At 36.3% G+C, this 21076-nt stretch overlaps 2 protein-coding genes across 2 annotated transcripts; both read right to left on the bottom strand.

Moving 5' to 3' along the window:
• Positions 1-3105: 3105 nt before the first annotated feature.
• On the bottom strand, positions 3106-5718 carry LOC130463570 (uncharacterized mitochondrial protein AtMg00810-like). Its single transcript, XM_056832737.1, has 2 exons — positions 5463-5718; positions 3106-4094 (listed from the first exon to the last, which is right to left on the bottom strand). The coding sequence occupies exons 1-2, from the start codon at positions 5716-5718 to the stop codon at positions 3106-3108; spliced, it is 1245 nt and encodes a 414-aa protein (XP_056688715.1).
• Positions 5719-14892: 9174 nt separating this feature from the next.
• LOC110796021 (7-deoxyloganetic acid glucosyltransferase) lies at positions 14893-17776 on the bottom strand. Its single transcript, XM_022001051.2, has 2 exons — positions 17108-17776; positions 14893-15931 (listed from the first exon to the last, which is right to left on the bottom strand). Exons 1-2 carry the CDS (start codon positions 17628-17630, stop codon positions 14967-14969), a joined length of 1488 nt encoding a protein of 495 aa, XP_021856743.1. The 5' UTR covers positions 17631-17776; the 3' UTR covers positions 14893-14966.
• Between the last annotated feature and the right edge of the window lie 3300 nt (positions 17777-21076).

Below are 21076 nucleotides of genomic sequence, written 5' to 3' on the forward strand. Positions count from 1 at the left end.
TTCTGAAAGGGACGGAAAACTAACAAATACTCCAATTAAGCAACTCATTTTGATAAACAAAAAAAATAAAAATAAAAATAAATATTTCGTCTATTGCATTCTACCTCCGTTTCAAAGTTGTCTTTATAATATCCGTTTTATTCTGTTTTACAATGTTATTTATATTGTGATTTATACTATTTTTGGAGATGAAAATGTACCCTCTTACCCCTCTTATCCTACAAGACTACAAATTAAAATTTAGATTTTCCACTCACATTTTCTTACTTTAATCATATTTTCTTACACCCACCCAAATATCTCTTATTTATCAACATTTTAGTATACTCACCCATTTTTTACACACTTTATCATAATTATCTTAATATTTGTGCAAATAATAATTGAAAAGATCACTATGAAATAGAGGTACGTAGTAGTTATCCATTTTGACTGGACACGTTTTTTTTTTTTTTTGTTTGTTTGTTTGACATCGATAGGGTTAGAAGACAAATAGATCATGTTCCAATGATTAAAACATTAGTCTTTAAAGATTTTGGACATTTAAAGCTCCTATGTTACCCAGACTACTAAAATGAGTTCTACTAGCACTTACATAGCACTTTAAACAAAAAACATTAAAGATTGTTGAGGAAGCAATTATTTTTTTTTTGTTGGCTTTGATTGCTAGAGTAACTTCGAATACCCACATTATGCCTTTTCACTCTGGCTGAACCTTTGTTTTTTTTTTATGCAAGTTAGAAATTAATTAAAAAAAATGAGTTCCGCGAGTTTGGAGAGGTAAGTCCTCCAATAGTAGTACATCACATGCACATGAAATAATATAGTTCAAATCAAAATTTGGCTGAACATGAAACAAAGGGGGTCCATTCCCATAAATTAATACTCCTTCCGTCCCGGAATACTCGACCCGGTTTGACCGGCACAGAGTTTAAGGGACTTGAATTGACTTATTTAATTTAATAGGTAGTAGTTGATAGTGGGGTATTATTTTAATGTAGTTAGTGGGAGGTGGGTTAAGAGGTGGGGTTGGGGGAGAGTAGGGGTTGAATTTTTAATTATTTTTTGTATGGAGTAGGGGGTAGGTGGGTTAATAGTGGTGGAGTGAGAAATAATATAATATTGTTAGAATATTTCCATTTTTAGAAACAGGTCAAGTATTAAGGGACGGCCCGATAAGGAAAACAGGTCAAGTATTCCGAGACAGAGGGAGTAGTACATAACACATATATGAAACAAGGAGGTTCATTCCTACAATACACTTTGGCTGAACCTTGGGCAGTAAACAATTAGGAGAAACAGTGAGGAACTTGAAAAACAAATGAAGAGACATATCGAAGGACTTGAGTAAAATCATGAAGTGGTTGAAGTAACCTTGTGAGCAGAATGAAATGCTTATTGGGCTTATGGATCCCTTCCTATATAGAGAAGCCCATTTTATTTGTAGCAAGTTTGTGTTGCAACAGTTGAGTATTTAGGCTTCCTTGGGAAGTTTATCGTATTGTATTTTAGTGTGCCATCATGAAATACATATAGCTGGGAAATAATCAAAGGCGAGTTATGTAGTTAAGGAAGAAAGTGTGGTGAGAAAGAGATAGAAACAAAAAGTGATTGAGCAGCCTATCATCAGTGAGAAGGTTCAAATATCACTCTGATCGGAGTACCATCCACCGTCCGATTCGGCTCAAACTTTTCTAGATTCTTTGGGACATCCTAGGCTTCATATCCATGCACCAGAATGATTTTCGTTTCCTGTTTCTGTTTGTGACCTATCGTTGTTTGAATAAGCTCTGCTTTTCTTTATTTCGGACGATAATAAAAGTCGCAAGTTGCGACAACATTTTGTTGTCGCAATCTTATGTGTCGTCATTTCATTGGTATATATAGGCGCCATGTAGGTAACACGTCATCAATTTTTTTTTACTATCAATTCAATATTTTTACCATGAAAATATATAAATAAGTTAGTCGATACAAAGAAGGAAACAAATATTTATTATATTTATAGTAAATATATATTTCCTTTTATCTTATAAATTACAAATTAAAAAAATAAAAATCATAATCTAATAATATCTTTTTGTGCAATTTAAAAATACATCAATTTAATTTAAAAAATACACTAATTTATAATCTAATAATATGTTTTATGCAAATAAAAATTCATAATCATACATTACTTCATAATAGTAGAAGGGCCGTTCATTCCAGCCTCCTCACTACACCCAAGCCACCGACTCACCATCATGTTTTGCGTTCATCTAAGTACAATATAAATTAATAAGAAAAAAAGTACAATATAAATTAATAAGACACCCGGTCATCTTTTCCGTCAACAAGACACCCCGACCAGGCGACCATCTTTTCCGTCAACATCACACCCATTTTTTATTTTCTAAGTACAATATAAATTAATAAATGTATTTTTTATTTTAGTTTCCTATATCATATAAATAATTAAAAGTTTTTTTTCTTCTAATTTCCTATATATACAAATTAGAATCATTTATTCAATTTGTAAATTAGAATATTAAGATTTTCCTACCATTTTTGTAACATGTATAATAGGTTACATAATCTAAATATTTTAGTTTCCAAATACAATTTATGACACATAGGCGTGCCATGTCACCACTGTGACACGGCTTAAAGGTCGCATGTTGCGACCTTTATCATTTCCGATTTCTCAATTCCTTCCTCAATTGTGTAGCTCTTATTTTTAGTTATTGTTGGGTAATTTGAGTGCCCACTTCGTGACTTGGAATTGGGTTTGTGTAAACTATGATAACTTGATTATCACTGATTGTGATGAACAAAAAGCTCACAGCTTGTGCATGGAATTCAGAACTTAAATGCAGAAAATAGAGAAGAGGAAGAAATGGAGGCTCAATTATATTGTGTTGGATTGCTTGCCTACAAAACAACTTGCACACACTTATATAGTGCGGCACACCAATGTAAAAGAAGAGAGCAAACCCCACTAACCTTACTCCCTTGGTACAGCTCATGGCTAGTACCCATACATGTGCAGAAAAAGACAAAAAGAAGCCACATTGAATTAAAGACTAAGGCTGAGCTTAATTACTCTAATTACTCCAAGAGAGCTTATCCTTCATTACTCCCCCTCAAGTTGTGAGTGGTAACTCCCAACTTGTCCAAGAGATACTGATGTTGCTTCACAGTGAGAACCTTAGTCAGAACATCTGCAATCTGTTCATTAGATGAGACTTGTTCTGTGACAATGCTGCCATTCTGTACTTTGTCTCTAATGAAGTGACAGTCAACTTCCAGATGTTTTGTTCTCTCATGGAGTACAGGATTAGCAGCTATAGCAAGAGCAGCTTGGTTGTCACATTTTAGCACTGCAGGTGGTAGAGTGGTCAGACCTAGATCCTTCAATAAGTGTGTCAGCCAAGTTACTTCACAAGAGGTTAAGGCCATAGCTCTGTATTCAGCTTCTGCTGATGATCTAGCCACAACTGACTGCTTCTTTGCCTTCCAAGAAACAGGTGATTTCCCCAAGAAGATGCAATAGCCTGAGGTTGATCTTCTTGATATTGGACATCTAACCCAATCATTGTCACAATAAGCTGTTAGAGTGGATGTAGAGGTGGAAGCAAGCAGTATGCCTTGATTGAAAGTGCCAGCAATGTATCTTAGAAGTCTTTTGGCAACTTGCATATGAACTGAAGTAGGTTGATGCATGAATTGGCTCAAGAGTTGTACGGTAAAGGAGATGTTAGGCCTAGTGATGGTCAGGTAAATCAACCTACCCAACAACCTCTGATATGGAGTAGGGGAAGGAAGCAACTCTCCATTGTCTGTGGTTAGTTTCAGGTTTGATTCCATGGGCAGTAGAACAGATTTGACATCAACCATGTGATGTTCTTTAAGAAAATCCAAGGCATATTTTCTTTGAGACACAAAGAAACCAGATGAGGATCTGAACACTTCAAGACCCAAAAAATAGGTCAATTCTCCAAGATCTTTCATATGAAAAGACTTTGACAACATTTCTTTGAGAGTTGCAATTTCTGTCTGGTTTGTGCCACATATCAACAGATCATCAACATATATCAGTATCAAGGTAATATCTGTTAGGTTATGATACATATGAATAAACATAAACCATGCGGAAAAACCATAAAGCCAAGAAACATATTATTTACACATAATCATTTAGCATAATTCAGATGCATACACTTTGTAGCGTGCCCTCCCTAGCTGCGCCCGAACCGAACAAGAACAAGTCTTTAGGACTCCAAGTGTCGTCCCTCCGTAGATAGTCCACAGCACGTCCGGATCCGCCTTAAGCTTGACCAACTAGAATCGCTCTTAAGGTTACTAGGAATTTCGGCTATTTGGGTTGCAAGTGTTTGGCTGATTTTTGCTTGAAAATCTTACCTTTTGAATCTTCAAATCTCAATGTAAATATGTGACCCTAGGCACCTATTTATAGAGTTTATGGAAAGGAATTATAATCCTACTAGGATATGGATTTATTAATTAGAATCCTATTAGAACTCTAAATAATAAATTTAATCTTTTAGGATTAGGATTTAATCAATGCACGAATTCCGATAGGATTAGGATTCGTTACGAACACGAGCGTTGCACGACCACGAGGGAAGCACGCACCGCGCAGGCCTTACGGCCCACACGCATGAGCGCTGCCTCACAGCCCACGAGCACGCTCAGCGCGCGCGCCAGCAGCCTTGCTGGGCCTGGCCTTGCGCTGGGCCTGGCGAGGCTTGTGGCCTTCGTGTTGGGCGCTCGGCTTGCTGGGCGTGGGCCTGGCTTCGTGCTGGGCCTTCGTCTAGCAAGCCTCGTCCGATGCTAATTCGTACGATGCGCTTCCGATTAAATTCCCGGTTCCGGAATTCATTTCCGATACGAACAATATTTAATATTTCCGATTCCGGAATTAATTTCCGTTTCGAACAAATATTTAATATTTCCGTTTCCGAAATTATTTTCCGATTCCGATAATATTTCCGATTCTGACAATATTTCCGTTTCCGGCAATATTTCCGATTCCGGCAATATTTCCATTTCCGATAATATTTTCCGATACGTACCATGTTTCCGTTTCCGGCAACATCTACGACTTGGATAATATTTATATTTCCGATACGATCCATATTTCCGTTTCCGGCAATATCATCGTTTCCGGAGTATTCATTTCTTGCTTGTGACGATCTCAGCTCCCACTGAAACCAAGATCCGTCGATTCCGAATATCCATAGATGGAGTATTTAATTCCATTAAATACTTGATCCGTTTACGTACTATTTGTGTGACCCTACGGGTTCAGTCAAGAGTAAGTTGTGGATTAATATAATTAATTCCACTTGAACTGGAGCGACCTCTAGCTAGGCATTCAGCTCACTTGATCTCACTGAATTATTAACTTGTTAATTAATACTGAACCGCATTTATTAGACTTAATATTATATGCATACTTGGACCAAGGGCATTATTCCCTTCAATATCTTGGGTGTTTGACTTTGTGAACAAGCTGTAGTCTGACTTGGACTGGTTATAACCAAATCTCAGCAGTGTTTCTGAAAGTTTGGCAAACCATTGTCTTGGGGCTTGTTTCAGGCCATACAGAGATTTTTTCAGCTTGCACACAACTTTCTGAGGTACATCACATTCATCAGTACCATTCAGTTTGATTCTACTCCCAATTCCATTATAACCTTGAGGCAATTTCATATACACATCCTCATACAAGTCTCCATGTAGGAAAGCATTGGTAATCCATTTGAAATACATACAAGTCTTGCATTGCTGCTACTGCAAAGATGGTTCTTACAGTTGTCATTTTTGCCACAGGTGCAAATGTTTCAGCATAATCCTGACCATACTTTTGTTTGCACCCCAAAGCAACCAATCTTGATTTGTTCTTGTCCAGTTTTCCATCAGGGTGGAATTTGGTTTTGAACAGCCATTTACACCCAATGGTCTTCTTTCCTGGAGGCAAGATACATATATCCCAAGTATCATTGAGTTTCAATGCATCCAACTCTCTATTCATGGCATTGACCCATTTTGATTGTGTGATAGCTTGTCTGAAGGATATTGGGTCACTGATGTTGCTCAGAGTCACCAGGAAGCAATAGAATGTATTGTGAATCTCACAATCAGCCAAATTAGCTATGTGTTGAGAATTTGGGTTATTCTTCATCACATAGTCTTTTGACCACACTGGAGCTGAGTGAAATCTGGATGATCTTCTTGGAGCCACATCTTCAACATGTGGAACATTGGGTTCTTCTGAATGTTCTTCTTCAGATTCAGGTTCAGTGACTTCATGGATTTGGGTAGGTGAATCAGTTTCAGGAATGTTGTTGTTGTTTCCAACAGGTTCATCATCACTGTCATTGTAAAACATGTCAAACAGATCAGATGATGGAAAAAGGTTTGTGTTTGGCTGGGTTTGAGGTAGAAGTTTCATGTAGGAGTTTTCAGCATTTAAGTGGAAGGGAAAGATATGTTCCTTAAATTTCACATGCCTTGTCACCATAACTTGTCTTGTAACTAGGTTCAACAGTCTGTAACCTTTTTGAGATGATGGGTAACCCAACATGACACAAGGCACTCCCCTTGCCTTGAACTTATCAGTAGTGGTCTCACTCTCAAGTGTTCATACTCTGGATGTTTGTTGTGAAGAACTTCAAATGGAGTCTTGTTTTCAAGTATCTTAACAGGCAGTCTGTTTATTATATGACCAGCTGTCATCACACAATCACCCCAGAAAAGCAAAGGCAATGAGGCTTGGAATCTCAATGCTCTTCCCATTTCCAGCACATGTCTATGCTTTCTTTCCACTCTTGCATTCTGTTGAGGTGTTCTCACACATGATGTTTGATGGAGGATTCCATTTTCAGAGAAAAACTTCTGACATTCTCCATCATCAAATTCCAGGGCATTATCAGTTCTCAAGTGTTTGATGGATTTACTGAAATGATTTTTTGCATAGTTCTGAAACATTACAAGGGTATACAGGGACTGAGATTTGTATTGCAACAAGTATATCCATGTCATTCTTGAATGATCATCAACAATTGTCATGAAATACTTGAATTTGTTCCTTGTTTCCACTCTGTAAGGACCCCAAATGTCCATGTGCACCAATTCAAATATCTCATTAGCATGGGAAGAACTCAGATTGAAAGGTACTTTTGCAAACTTGGCCATGGGACAAATGATACACACTGCATCATTCTTTTCTGTCAGATAGGCTTCACACACTCCAAGTGTTCAAGTTTTGAGAGAGAGGCATGACCAAGTCTACTGTGCCACATTGTGTATTCTTCAGCAGCTTTGTTTGCAGCAAAGCCAAAAAAAGTGTTCTTAGTTTGTTTCAACGGATTTTTCATGAAATGCCCCTGAGGTTTGCATTAATGCACCAAATACCCCTAAACTTTCCAAAATGCACCAAATACCCCTGAGGTTTAGTATAAATACACAAAATGCCCACAAGGCTAACGGACGTTAAGTCCCCGTTAGCTTATGTTTACCTTTTTGCCCTTAATAAACCGTTTTCTCTACTTATTCTAACATTAACCCTTAATTACATTAATTAACCCTTAATTAAATTAATTAATCTCTTAACAAATCAAAAATCAATTACCCAAAATTTTTTGGATTCTCCATTGCTGCTCTAATTCTCCATTGCTGCTCTGTCTTCACCACCTTCTTTCTCTCCATTGAGTAAAGCACCGCAATCCCGCATGTTAGCCCCCGCCATAACTGCCCTCCAGATTTTGCCATTAAACATCGATAAACAGCATAAAACTATTAAGGGAATTATGAGGGGACCTAGACCATTATTAACATTCAAGGAAAATTAAAATCTAAGGAAGCTGGGTAAAAAATAGGTGCAATATCATGATTATCATCATACTAGCAATAGCAGCAGTTTTATTGATTTTTCCCCTCCGCAATTTTGAAGAGAGGTTGAACATCAATTTTGAAACAAAACCAAACATAGAACAAGAAGGTGGTGAATCAATTACCCCCAATTTTCTCTGTCTTCACCACCTTCTTTCTCTCTAATCCCTTCTTCAAACCCATCACTTAAAACCCCATTTTCTCCCTTCTCTCACACACCCAAATCGATTGAACAAGACCCAAATCGAGGCTCAGATCTGTCGCTTTGTTTCTCGCGACGATCTGGGCGTGCCTTTGGTCCGCTCGAGCACACTAGTGTCGGTGGCGGTGTGGGGAGCTGGTGAGGAAGAGAAGGGGTTAGCGGGGCGGTGTGTGGTGGTGGTGAGGAAGAGAAGGGCTGGTGTCGGTGGTGAGGAAGAGAAGGCGCTGGTGTCGGTGGCGGTGTGGGGTGGTGGTGAGGAAGAGAAGGGGTTAGCAGGGCGGAGTGTGGTGGTGGTGAGGAAGATAAGGGTTGCAATGGAACATGGTGGTAGCTGTCATGGAAGGGGAGAGAGAGAAAAAAATGAAAAATCAAAAGGGAAAAAGAAAAAATAAAAATAAAATAAATTAAAAGTTAAAGTTAACAGATAATTTAACGGAGTTAACGGAAAATAGCTATTTTGGCCATTTTGTGTATTTATGTTAAACCTCGGGGGTATTTGGTGCATTCTGGAAAGTTTAGGGGTATTTGGTGCATTAAGGCAAACCTCAAGGGCATTTCATGAAAAATCCGTTGTTTCAAAGTTTCAACATCATTTTTCTCCAGGTAGTAAAGGCCATTTCTTGCCTTTCCTACACCTAGAGTCTTCTTTGTCTTGCTGTCAGCTATTACACAGTGTGTAGGATAGAAGAACACTTCATAGTTGCTTTCTTTGATCAGCTTTTGCACAGAAAGCAAGTTATGTTGGAATTTTGGCACACACATCGCATTTTTCAGAACAATGTTTGTTCCAATAGTTGCTTTTCCCATGTGGGATATCATGGCAGTTTCTCCAGTTGGTAGATTGATTTTGGGACCACTCTTTGCAGCAATTGGTTCAGTCAGATAATGGAGATGAGGAGTCATATGACCTGAAGCTCCAGAGTCAACTATCCATGCATCACTCAGTTATGCAGCATGATAGCAAGAGATCGTACCAGAGAAATGTATATCCAACTCATCATCAGTATCAGTGTGCCTGGAAGTTAATTTGGACACCACGTTAGGCAATAACTTAGCTAGTTGATCCAATTGATGTGGTGTGAACAACACACCTGTTTCAGACTTTGTTTCAGTACTCTGAGCAGTTGCTGCAACTCTGGTAGAGTTGTTTTTTCCCACATTCCACTTTGAATAGGATGATGATGCCCCACTTTCTCGATTGCCAGGTTTTGCAGCAACCTTTCCATGCCTAGAATGCCACTTTGGATATCCAATGATGGTCCAACATTTTTCAGTCAAGTGACCCTTCACACCACATGCCTTGCAAACAGTTTCCACTCTATCTGACTGGGTTTTGGTAAACATAGCAGACATTTCAGTCTCAGGTCTAGTGAATTTCAAAACCTCTCTTTGGGATTCTTCCTGTTGTAACACTGCACAAGCACTTTCAACAGTGGGAAGGGGAGTCATCATCAAGATTTGACTCCTTTGAGGTCCATATTTGTCATTCAGACCATTCAGGAACTGAAACAACCTGGATTCCTCTTTCTATTGGTCAACAACTTCCAGCAATTTTTTAATATAATCAGTTATATTGGTGATAGCAGGCAACATATTCATAGAGTCTAGTTCTTCCCACAAGACACTCAGAGCAGTGTAGTAATCATTGATTGAACTAACATTTTGTTTAGTATTGTAGAGGTCTTTGTTTATTCCGTATTTTCTAGACCCATGAGTCAAAGAAAACCTAACTTCAAGTTGACTCTAGATTTCTTTAGCAGAGGTAATGTAAAGAATAGATTTTTTTATGGAGGAAGAAACATTATTATGTATCCAAGCAATGACCATATTGTTGCATATATCCCATATATAGTTCAGATTTTACCTCATCTTCAGTGTCTTGCACTGTTGCACCAGTCACAAACCCCATCTTTCTTTTAGATGACAGGTTGATTTCCATGCTTCTTCTCCAAGCTCTGTAATCACCAGCTCCTTGCAGTTTATCAATGCTTATTGAACTTGTATTATTAGAAGGATGGAGTAACAAATTGGTTCTGTATGTCAGCAAATGTCAGTTTTGACGACATTCTGATTTGGAGAGAAAGATACAAGCTTTCTTAGGGAAGAAGAAAGTTTTGATAGAAGGAGAAAGAAAGAGAGATTCACAGAGGATTCAGACAGACAAAAGAAGAGAGAAAAGGAGAAGAACAAAAGAATGAGAAAGAAGGTTTTTCAGATTCAAAGATCAAAGCTTTGGATTTTAATGAAGCAACGTTCTATTCCATATACACAGGCTTGGCTCTGATACCATGATAATTTGATTATCACTGATTGTGATGAACAAAAAGCTCATAGCTTGTGTGTAATACCCCGAAATTTTAAATTCGAATTATTAAAATTGAAAATATTTATTAACTTAATTTCGTTTTAATTAAATTACGAATAATCGAATTTCGTTATTTTAATCGTTTTTACGAATTATTTTAAACGATAAATTTATAGATTGAAATTATTTATTTTCGTTAACGATAATTTATTTATTTTTAAGGAATTATTTTAATTAAACATTTTATTACAAATTCTGAATTTTTGCCAAATATTGTGAATTTATTATTAAAAAAAAAAAAATGAAAATGTCAGCTTTATTTTCTTGCTCCCCACGCACAAACCAGGAAGACAAATCTTCCTTCCTTCCCCCAATTCAGTCAAAAATTCAACCCTTGGACCCCAAGTATACCTACTTACAAATTCAGAAATTAAGGAGAAATTTCAACAACAAACAAAACACAATTTCAATTTCAATCTCAAAAATCAAATTCAATTTCAATTCTTCTCCTCTTTTTGTTCCCTGATTCGGACCAACCACCACCACCACCTCCGGCAGCCACCGCGCACCATCATCCTCACCACCACTCCACCACCCCGCACCTCCCGACCACCCAGAACCACCGAACACCACCACGCCACCACCACAACTCCCTCCCCTGCTCTCTCCTCCTCTCGCGTCCCCTGCCTCCTTCTTTCTTTCTCCTCTTTCGCCCCACGCCACCACCACAACCACCACACCACCAACACCACTCTACTCCTCCGACCACCATCAACAACCTCATCCACCAAATCACCGCCCAGAACCACCCTGCGTCTCCCCCTCTCCCTCGCACCTTCCCCTCCCCTGTTTGGCAAATCACCACCCCCCCATCCCCTTAACTGCTCCGCCGTCGCGAAACCACCTCCACCATCGCCGTCGAAATCCCCGGCAAAGCCCAGCCCAGCCAGCCTCCACGCCCTCTTCCTCTCTTCCTCCCTCCTCCTCTCCTCTCTTCCTTCTCTGTTTTTCTTTGCTCGTGCCTCAACCAAAACCAAACAAAATAAAAATCAGATTCTTTAGCCTTGTTTTATTCTCCTCAAACCCCTATTAAATTGGGCCAACTAACCATTTGGGCCTTTGGTAAGACCAATCTGAAAATTCAGATTTTAAATTTAGCAATATTTATGTTTTAATAGTTTTTATGATATAATTATTTACTAATAAATTGATTATATTTTCAGGTTTAATTATCAAATATCGATTTTACTAAAATAAATTACTTAGCCTGAATTAACAAAAACGGAATTTTTAATATTATTTACTTGAAAATCAATTATAATATATATATGTATTTCGATTGAAAATTCGATTAATAATAACATTTTCGTTAAATTTCGAAAGTATAATTTTATTAAAAAAAAAAGTTCGTTATTTATATTAAAACTCGTTATTTATAAAATTCATTACTTATAAAATTTATGATTTTATAAAATATTGATTTTAAATTATATTATCGATTTAACTAAAATAAGTTACTAAATGGATTTATCAAGGAAAAAATTTAAATAAGATTTTCGTGTAAGTTAATTAAGGAAAATATATATATATTTTTCGATTGAAATTTCAATTAATTATATTCTTCACTAAAATTGGCATTTAATTATATTTTCATTAAAACTATGAAATTATATATTATTTTTAACATTATTATTAGAAAATTGGTTAATTATAAAGTTTCGAAATTATTAAGTTAAATTATTTATCAATTTGGTACTAATTCAATTATTTAATATTTTTAAAGAAATTGGACTCGGAGCTTAGGACGAACGAACCAACGAAAATCCTTAGCAAAGTCGTGGAAGTGAGGTAACGGCTATTGCTAGTACCCGCAATCCCTTTATAAATGTATTACGAAATTATGACGTTATGATTGGATTTATGAATTAAATGTTTTGACATGTTTTATGGATTGTGGGAATGAATTATGATTTGTTTGAATTATTCTTTATAATGTGATTTGATTGAGTTTTCTCATAAAATGATGTTTATATGATGCGTTGAATGAAATGATGTTTTATGGATCCCAGGATCTAATTGATGTTTTATGATATAAAATGAGTTATGTTATTTCGAATTGAAATACAAGCCAAGGCTTGGTAAAATTACATACAACATGATAAATGAAAGTGAAAGAACTGGTTTGTCTGGCGGTATATAAACTACCATCTTCCTATCTATCGGTCATGCATGCACCACGGACACCTGTCCACCAATGGATTACGAGCCCAGGCTCCCATGGTTTATGAGCCCAGGCTCAGGGCCCAGGCCCCATGTTACGATGAGCCCAAACTCTTATGGGCCCAGGCCCAGTGGAGAATTCCTTCACGGTTCGTACTTGCCGACAACTAGCATGTTAAACTGCAAAGTTTATGAATGAATTAAATGTGATGTTTTGTTAAATGTTTTAACCATTCTACTCTCCGTGTGTTATTAAATAAAATGAATTGAAATGAATTTACGCTGCTAGGATAGTTCGTTACTGAGTCTTCGGCTCACCGTTTTGTTTTCCGTTTTAGGTACTGCGGGGGGATGATGGACACAAGTAGTGGCGAGGAGTTTCACTTTAATATTATCCACCTAGTTTATGTTTACGGTTCTAATAGTTTTAATAGATTTAATTAAAGACTTTTAGTAAGTTATGCACTTTTATTTTGATAATATAAAGGAATATATATATATATATATATTTTGGAGTATTTAAAGGCTTATGATTGATGGTTGCCTTGTAATTTCCGAAAAGGAAGTTACGGCAGGTAATGTCCCGACCAATTAGGTTAATTCCGCTGCTAATTATGTGTTAATTATTGAATTAGAGGTCGGGGCGTTACATTGTGCATGGAATTCAGAACTTAAATGTAGAAAATAGAGAAGAGGAAGAAATGGAGGCTCAATTATATTATGTTGGATTGCTTGCCTACAAAACAACTTGCACACACTTATATAGTGCGGCACACCAATGTAAAAGAAGAGAGCAAACCCTACTAACCTTACTCCCTTGGGACAACTCATGGCTAGTACCTATACATGTGCAGATAAAGACAAAAAGAAGCCACATTGAATTAAAGACTAAGGTTGAGCTTAATTAGCTTAATTACTCTAATTACTCCAAGAGAGCTTATCCTTCATTAAACTACCTTTATCATAATAAGAGCAATTTGGATGAACTCCTTTATCGGTCCCGTGGTTTTCACTCTTCACATCGAAGGGTTTTCCACATTAAATTATTGTGTGTTCTTGCTTTATTATTAACTTGTTCAATTGATTATCTACTGTGTGATTGTTGGTATCTTTGGGGTGTTGAAATTGCTGGAAATTGTTGATATTGCATTTTTGTTGGTGACTTTGAACAAACTAGTTGCATAATTTTTGCTTGAAGTTTGTTTTGTCATTCGATTATTTTCGCAGAAGGTGTGTTTGCCTTCACAATGCTCACAAACAAACTGAGCCACACTGGTGGCTCAATACCCTTTAGATCAGGTCCTCGGTGGGTAACTCGCTCCCTTTAGATAAGGGTCGGGCACATTCAAACTAGTAAACATGCTATAAATCTTCAAAGTTTCCATTTGGGAAACAATTTTTAGAAATGAAATTTTGAACATAATTAGAACACATCTAATCACTTTATCCTAGAACCTCATAAACCACCTTAAAAAGTTAGCAACGTGGCCAAGACCACAACCTAGGTTGGTTGACACGTATTTTACACAAAGCCAATCCCACAACCCCTCCATATATCCTTCAACGATACACAAACACACGAAGAACATTATCCACCCATTAACAAAACTGGGAGAAGCAGCAAGGACTCACTAATCTCATAAGTAAAAGCACACAAACAACAAACAGAAAATTAATTGAAGTCGATCAACAGCCTCTGAATATTTATTTTGGTCCATTTTTCGGAATTCAGAGGCTTGTATTTATAGTGCAACTGGTCGAATAAATATAGACCTTTGAAGAGATCGAAATTCACTAAAACTGCAAAGGCAGTGCTAGAAGATTCTAGCGCTAGCCTAACCAGCGCTGGAAAACAACAGCGCTGGTAATGACGCGTCATATGTGTTAGAATCTGAGTCATCGACAACTCATTCTGGAATGCCTTTTTCTCAAAACCGGACAACACAAAGAACTGATCAAAAACCGGACAACACAAAGAACTAATCTCAAAAGCTGCCAGTTTTCCAAAACCAGCCGATTATCGGTGCACTTCAAGAAATGCCTTTTAAGTCCGTTTTCTAACTTGCGCTCAAAACCTGCCAGTTTTGGAAAACATGGCAGGCAGATTTTGAGAAACCTGCCGATTTCGGAAAACCTGACAGGAAGGTTTTGAGCGCACTTTTCCATCTTTAAATTACAACATGAGATTCTACTTTGAATCGATATGACATTATGTAATCGAGTTGTAAAATCCTACACATTTGCTTTAAAACAGAAAATACAATAGTTGCTTTAACATAGGTGTAAACGCCTTATATGGAAGTGTGCAAGTTACAACAGAATTATTTTTATTATAAGATATCATACTGGTAATCCAAATGACATAATGTCATTAATTAATCTATCCAAAGAAAAACAGGAAGATCCATCTTTCTCTACGGATTGTTTAGCCAAATTTGCAAATGCAATTGTGTTTTGTAAAAACTCACTTTTCCTTGTACCCATGAGATCCCTTACCATATTCTCTATCACAATTCTATCACATGTGTCTTTCATGTCCAATCCAAACTTCCAAACATGGCTTACATATCTGCTAATCACGAGTTGATCTACATAATGAGGCCAACATATCATAGGCACTCCTGCCACAATACTTTCTATTGTCGAGTTCCATCCACTATGAGTTAAGAATCCTCCAATAGAAGGATGACTTAAAATCTCTTCTTGTGGACCCCAATTGGTGATGAAACCATTTTCCCTCACACCCTTCAATAGGCCACTAGGGAGTTGTTGTTGTTCATGGACAATATCATCGTCCATCCCAATTACAGACCGTGGTCTTTGAATCCATAAAAACCGAGACCCGCTATTTACCAATCCTTGCCAAAACTCAATGAGTTGATCTTTGGTAATGACCACCTGACTTCCGAAGCTACAAAAGATGACACTTTTTGAAGGTTGATTATTAAGCCAGTCAATGCAACTTCTATCTTCATGCCAAAAACTATTCGAACAATTATAAGATCGAATAGTTTCTTCTTGTTTGGATAATTTTGCCATTAAGTGTTGATGGAGTGGACCAACAACATAAATATTATTGGTTGGAAAATGAGAGCAAATGAAGGAAAGCAGTGGTTGTTCTAAATCTTGAAATGTGTTCAATATGAAGCCCGACGCCTTGCTGAATTGTTTTGCCTGCTCTGAAATACGCTGGATCATAACTTCACTAGTTGGATTGTTGGTTCTACAAAAATCTGGAAGATCACGCCGTCTTAATATATTTCCCATTCCGGGCACATTAACTACGGCTTCCATGTCCTCATTTTCTGCAACAAAAATATGTATCACATAAAACCGGCCTCTATCAAAACACAAAGGGTCTTGCACGCACAATAAATGGATTGTACTAGCTTCTTGGTAATTTTTGCCACTTTTTTTTAAAAAATAAAAAAATTTAACATGTTTTGATTAAATTTTATACAAAGTATATTATAAATTTTTTATGGAAAAATTAACATTTCGAAGGGTTACATATTTACCTTAAACATTTCAAAGTGATTTTTTGATGAAAAATGTTTAAAAAGATAAGGACCTTTTATCAAACTGGCTACTGTTATAATTTTATTTACCAAAATGTAAGTAATTTGTATTTTCTTGAGTTTATTTTTTAGATGAACCATTCCCTTTTTTATCAAAACAGCAAAAACAAAAATGAACCATTTGCTTTGCTAATAGCCGCAAAGTATACTCAAATATAATCAATCCAAAACATAAATGACAAACCAAAGAACAATTACTTTGTACTTTATTTTTAAAGAAATAATAACTTATACCCCTTACTCCATAGTATACATTAGAAAAAAACTATAGTACAAACATATGGAAACAAAATTTACATGCATTTGAAGTAGAATATAACATCTGAAACAAAATACATTCAATCAAAAATTCCTTATATTGTACGGAGTACTTTGAGTTTCGATTTCTTATTAGATTGAAACCAAAATTAAAGAACATTGCATATAATGAAATATAATTGAGTCTCACATATGCATGAAAAATAAGTCAGTTGGGAAAATTGGAAAACGCCAGGCTCCAGTGATGCCAACTTAAATATTAAAAAGATAAAAAGAACCCAAAATTTATATATAAAAATCTGGCCCCCTAAAAAATCCACATCAGTTCACTATTTTAAAAATTAATTCAAACCGAACCGGTTCACTAAAAAAAACTCAAACCGGTTCATTGATTTTTACTTCAAAGTCAAAAATAGTAGCTAGTTTGGGAAATAGCATTAAAAAATAGTCATTTTGATAAATAAAATGGTAGAAGTAGCTAGTTTGGTAAAAAATCCGATAATTAACACATCCACCCCTTACATCATTATTATAAGAAAATTAACTCAAATTGCTTAATATTTGTGTCAATCAAAAAGTAACTTCTAAAAAAATACGAAAATAATATTGTCTATTGACTTTTAGAAAAATAAAATAAAATGTTACCTTGAAACGGAATTTCACCAGCTTGAATCAAGATGGGAAGACAAAGATAAACCCAAAGGCAAGAAGGACCAATTGTATCAAAATATATGACCGGGATTCGAGCGTCTTTACCAACATCCAAAGCAAAGTTGTAAGACCCATCTGGTATCATACATGTTATTGGTTTTTCTCCTGTCGTACTATCATTATTTACTAGCATTTGCCTGAGAAGTGGGCGGCTCTCAGCTTCCACAGCCTCCAGCATCTCCATAAACTTATCGCTACCGCGAGGATGATTTTCCGGTAGACCGTCTCGGAAAGTCAGGATAGTAAATCCAGGGTAAGTGTTAAAGCGGGTGGCCACATTGGTGTGGTGGAGGAGACGGTTGTGGACGTGCTCGGAGGTGAGGAAGGTGATACTGATTTGACCATTAGAGGAAAGGAGAATGAGCTCGGCTAGTTTAAGCATAGAGTTCACTGCACCTTGGATTGGCAACGGGAACATTAATATGTGACCACTAGCGGTTGCCGAAAGTTGCTCCATTTCTCAAACAACAAATGCTCTTTTCGTATGTTTTTTCAACTTGATAATAGCCAGCTCATAGTGGATAATTAAAATCTATTTTTTTTTTTTTTTGACGGAGTACCAACTTTCATTTTGTATCGGTAACGACAAATATAGTACTCCGTATGTCAGACCAACCCTTTTTTTTTTTTTTTTTTTTTTGGGTTTTTAAACGACACCCGTATTTTCCTAAAATCACCCATATTTAATTTAGAAAAGTACAATTTTACCCTTTTGATGTTCAACCTCTCAAATAATAATAATAATAATAATAATAATAATAATAATAAATAATAATAATAATAATTAAAATACAAAGTATGTATCAGTTATAAAAAAAAAAAAAAAACGATAACACTAAAATATCAGTTATCATCATCAACATCAACTGTTCAAAAGATTGAGTGGATGTTGATAAACTCGTCATCATCGATCATCGACATCATCAACGTTATCATCGATCATCATCATCAACAAATATCGCTTCATCATCGATCATCATCAACATCACCAGTGTTATCATCATCAACATCAACCCAGACCGTCATTGTTGATGCTGCGTGATGTTTTTTTTAATAAAACCACTGCACACAGCAATTGCGCCGGCGGTACAATTGTAACCATTGCGCCGGCCACACGGCCACCGCGCACAAGATTTGCGCGGTCTCCGTGTTACCGGCGCAAGGACTGTGCGCGGCAGCGTTGCCGCCAACGCAATGACTGTGCGCGGTGGTTTTTATTAGCGTGTGTTTAGCGAACCACTGAAGCTAATTACGCTAACTAAATCTTTGACTTGACTAATGCTACAAGATTACAATCCATTACAATTATACATAATATTTGCACCAAAAAAAAAATTAATATATTAACATATACTCTAATATTATTATTATTATTATTATTATTATTATTATTATTATTGGAGGTGGTAAACATTAAAAGGGTAAAATCGTATTTTACAGCTCTAAATGAGGGCGATTTTAACAAACGCGGGCGTCGAATAACGATACACTTTTTTTTGTACACTTAAAAATATTAAATTTTTATATATAAGGCAATTTTATATAAAAATACTACCTTGATTTCATATGAGTTAAGCAATTGAATCAATTAATTAAGTACTATAATTAATTAGTTAAGTAATGGAATTAATTAGTTAATCAATTGAACTAATTATTTAAGCAATGAAACCGATTAATTAATCAATTAAAGTGATATTTTCAGTAAGGTGGTGTTACACAAAAGTTGTCATAGAAATAATATTTCCTCCATCCCAATTTAATTGTCGCATTAAGTTTTTTCATGTGAGTTTTATGCGATAAGTAGATGTTGTTTTATTGGAGATAATGGAGAAATATTTTACTCCTGTCGTGAATAAACAGGAGCAGTAAAGGAGAGAATATTGTTGTGTCTGTTATTCCATATAGTACCGGGTATATATAATATACAATATATAGTTAGAGTTTTACTGAACCCTAGAATATTTCGGAGATATTAACGGGGGTATAATGATCATCCATATTATATTTCATGACACTCCCCCTTGAATGTCCATTATACAAAAATAAAAATTTCTCTCTTAAAATAAAAATATTTCCTAATGCGGGTACGATGCTGCCTCTTTAAAAACCTTACCAGGAAAATCCAGTGGGAAAAAGAGTGCAGCGCGCATCTACTCCCCTCTCATGATTACAAAACTTGAGATCTTTGAGACGACGCAATCCAATCTGGTAAGCTAATTTCTTGAAAGTGGCAGTTGGAAGCGCCTTGTTAAATAGGTCTGCCAAATTTTCACTTGAACGAATCTGCAGAACATGCACATCACCATTCTTCTGCAGGTCATGGGTGAAGAAGAATTTTGGTAAAATATGATTTGTTCTATCACCTTTGATGTATCAATCCTTGAGGTGCGCAATGCATGTTGCATTATCCTGATGAATCATATTTGTATAGGGTAATTTTGGTGCATTTAGGTTGCATTTCTAGGCATTCGTCTCATTTTAGTTGCATTTAGAGTCGCATTTGCATAAGTTGTCGTTATTGTACTCTATTGCGCCTCGTTCGTGTTTTCTTTAATATTTCAAGTGATTTTATGGCCATTTGGATGCTTTCGGAGTGTTCAAAGTTGATTTGGATGATGAAAGAATGAGATGTTGACTCCAGGGTCATTACATGTCTCTCGGGATAACTTTTGAGTCAACAACGAAGATAAACGTTATTTTTCTAAGCATTAAAACGGAAAAGTGTTCACTCTTTTGATGATATCTCAAGTTCAACAGATCGGAATGAGACGATTTTTATTGGGATAGAAAGTAGGCTTGAAGAGCTTTCCAACGATAGGTCACACGTCCCTAGGGGAGTTATGGAACAAGAGTTATGACATAAACGCTTCGCCCAATAATGCAGCGAGGGATCACTCGCCTCCAGCAAGGGATGTCCCTTGTGCTCGTCCCCGTGCTGCCCACACCAACTCGTCGCGCACCAGCATCCCAGCCAGGAATCACTCGCGGCCAGCGAGGGATCTCGTGCTGCCTTCCATCGCGCACTAGCATCATCCTAGCAAGAGAAAGAGTGATATACTAACTTTTGATAGTGGGAAGAGAGAGGTAATAAAATGTAATACCTCCGTTTCAACAAGATCTTTACGCTTCGCGTTTTAATCAGTTTCATAATGTTCTTTATACTTTGCTTTATTCTATTTTTGGACATGAAAATTTACTACCTTATTCTTCTTACCCCATAATATTTACCATTTTCTACTCACTTTTTCTTACTTTGTTCATTTTTTTCTTACACCACCCACCTTTTTACACATTTCTCGTACTTTATCCACATTTTATTATAGTCAACTAACTTTCCTACTTTTGTCTTAATATTTGTGCAAATGGTAACTGTAAAGATCTTTCTGAAACGGAGATGGTAGTAGGTTTATGTCATAAAAGAAAAAACAACAATTAAATTGGGATAAATGAAAAAGAAAAAGTGTAACGAATAAATTGGAAAGAAAAGATTAATAAACAAATTTTTGAATTGCCAAACATTAATAACCAAATGGTGCAATTTTTTTTTAAAATAAAAAGCTGGAGAAAAATAAGTAGGTACAGAGTATTTCCTTTCCTCTACAACTCACATGTGATTATAAGTGAATTTCATTGATACAGTAAATACTCTGTAGTAATGAAGACTGGGTGCAATTTCAATTCCGGTTTTACTGGTTAACCATTTATTAGCTTATGTCAGATCGTATTAATTACTTCTGTGAACTTGAGAAGAGACTCAATAGTTTCTTAATTGACCGCTTTCGTTGACTTTTAATTAGTACCCATAAGGTTGCAAGTTGACACAATATTTAGTTGTCGTAATTTTACGTGTCAGTGTTTAATTAATTGGTACATATACGCGTCACGTAAGCTATTCGTCATCAA

This window comes from Spinacia oleracea, chromosome 6 (assembly GCF_020520425.1).
Source record: "Spinacia oleracea cultivar Varoflay chromosome 6, BTI_SOV_V1, whole genome shotgun sequence".
Taxonomy (NCBI): domain Eukaryota; kingdom Viridiplantae; phylum Streptophyta; class Magnoliopsida; order Caryophyllales; family Amaranthaceae; genus Spinacia; species Spinacia oleracea.

Excerpts from the sequence above, each read along its gene's own strand:
- LOC130463570 (XM_056832737.1), bottom strand. The coding sequence starts at position 5,718 with ATGAAATTGCCTCAAGGTTATAATGGAATTGGGAGTAGAATCAAACTG. Across the intron at positions 4,095-5,462 it reads GAATAATGCCCTTGGTCCAA|ATATTACCTTGATACTGATA; the intron begins GTATGCATATAA and ends ATAACCTAACAG.
- LOC110796021 (XM_022001051.2), bottom strand. The coding sequence starts at position 17,630 with ATGGAGCAACTTTCGGCAACCGCTAGTGGTCACATATTAATGTTCCCG. Across the intron at positions 15,932-17,107 it reads TGGTGAAATTCCGTTTCAAG|AAAATGAGGACATGGAAGCC; the intron begins GTAACATTTTAT and ends TTTTTGTTGCAG.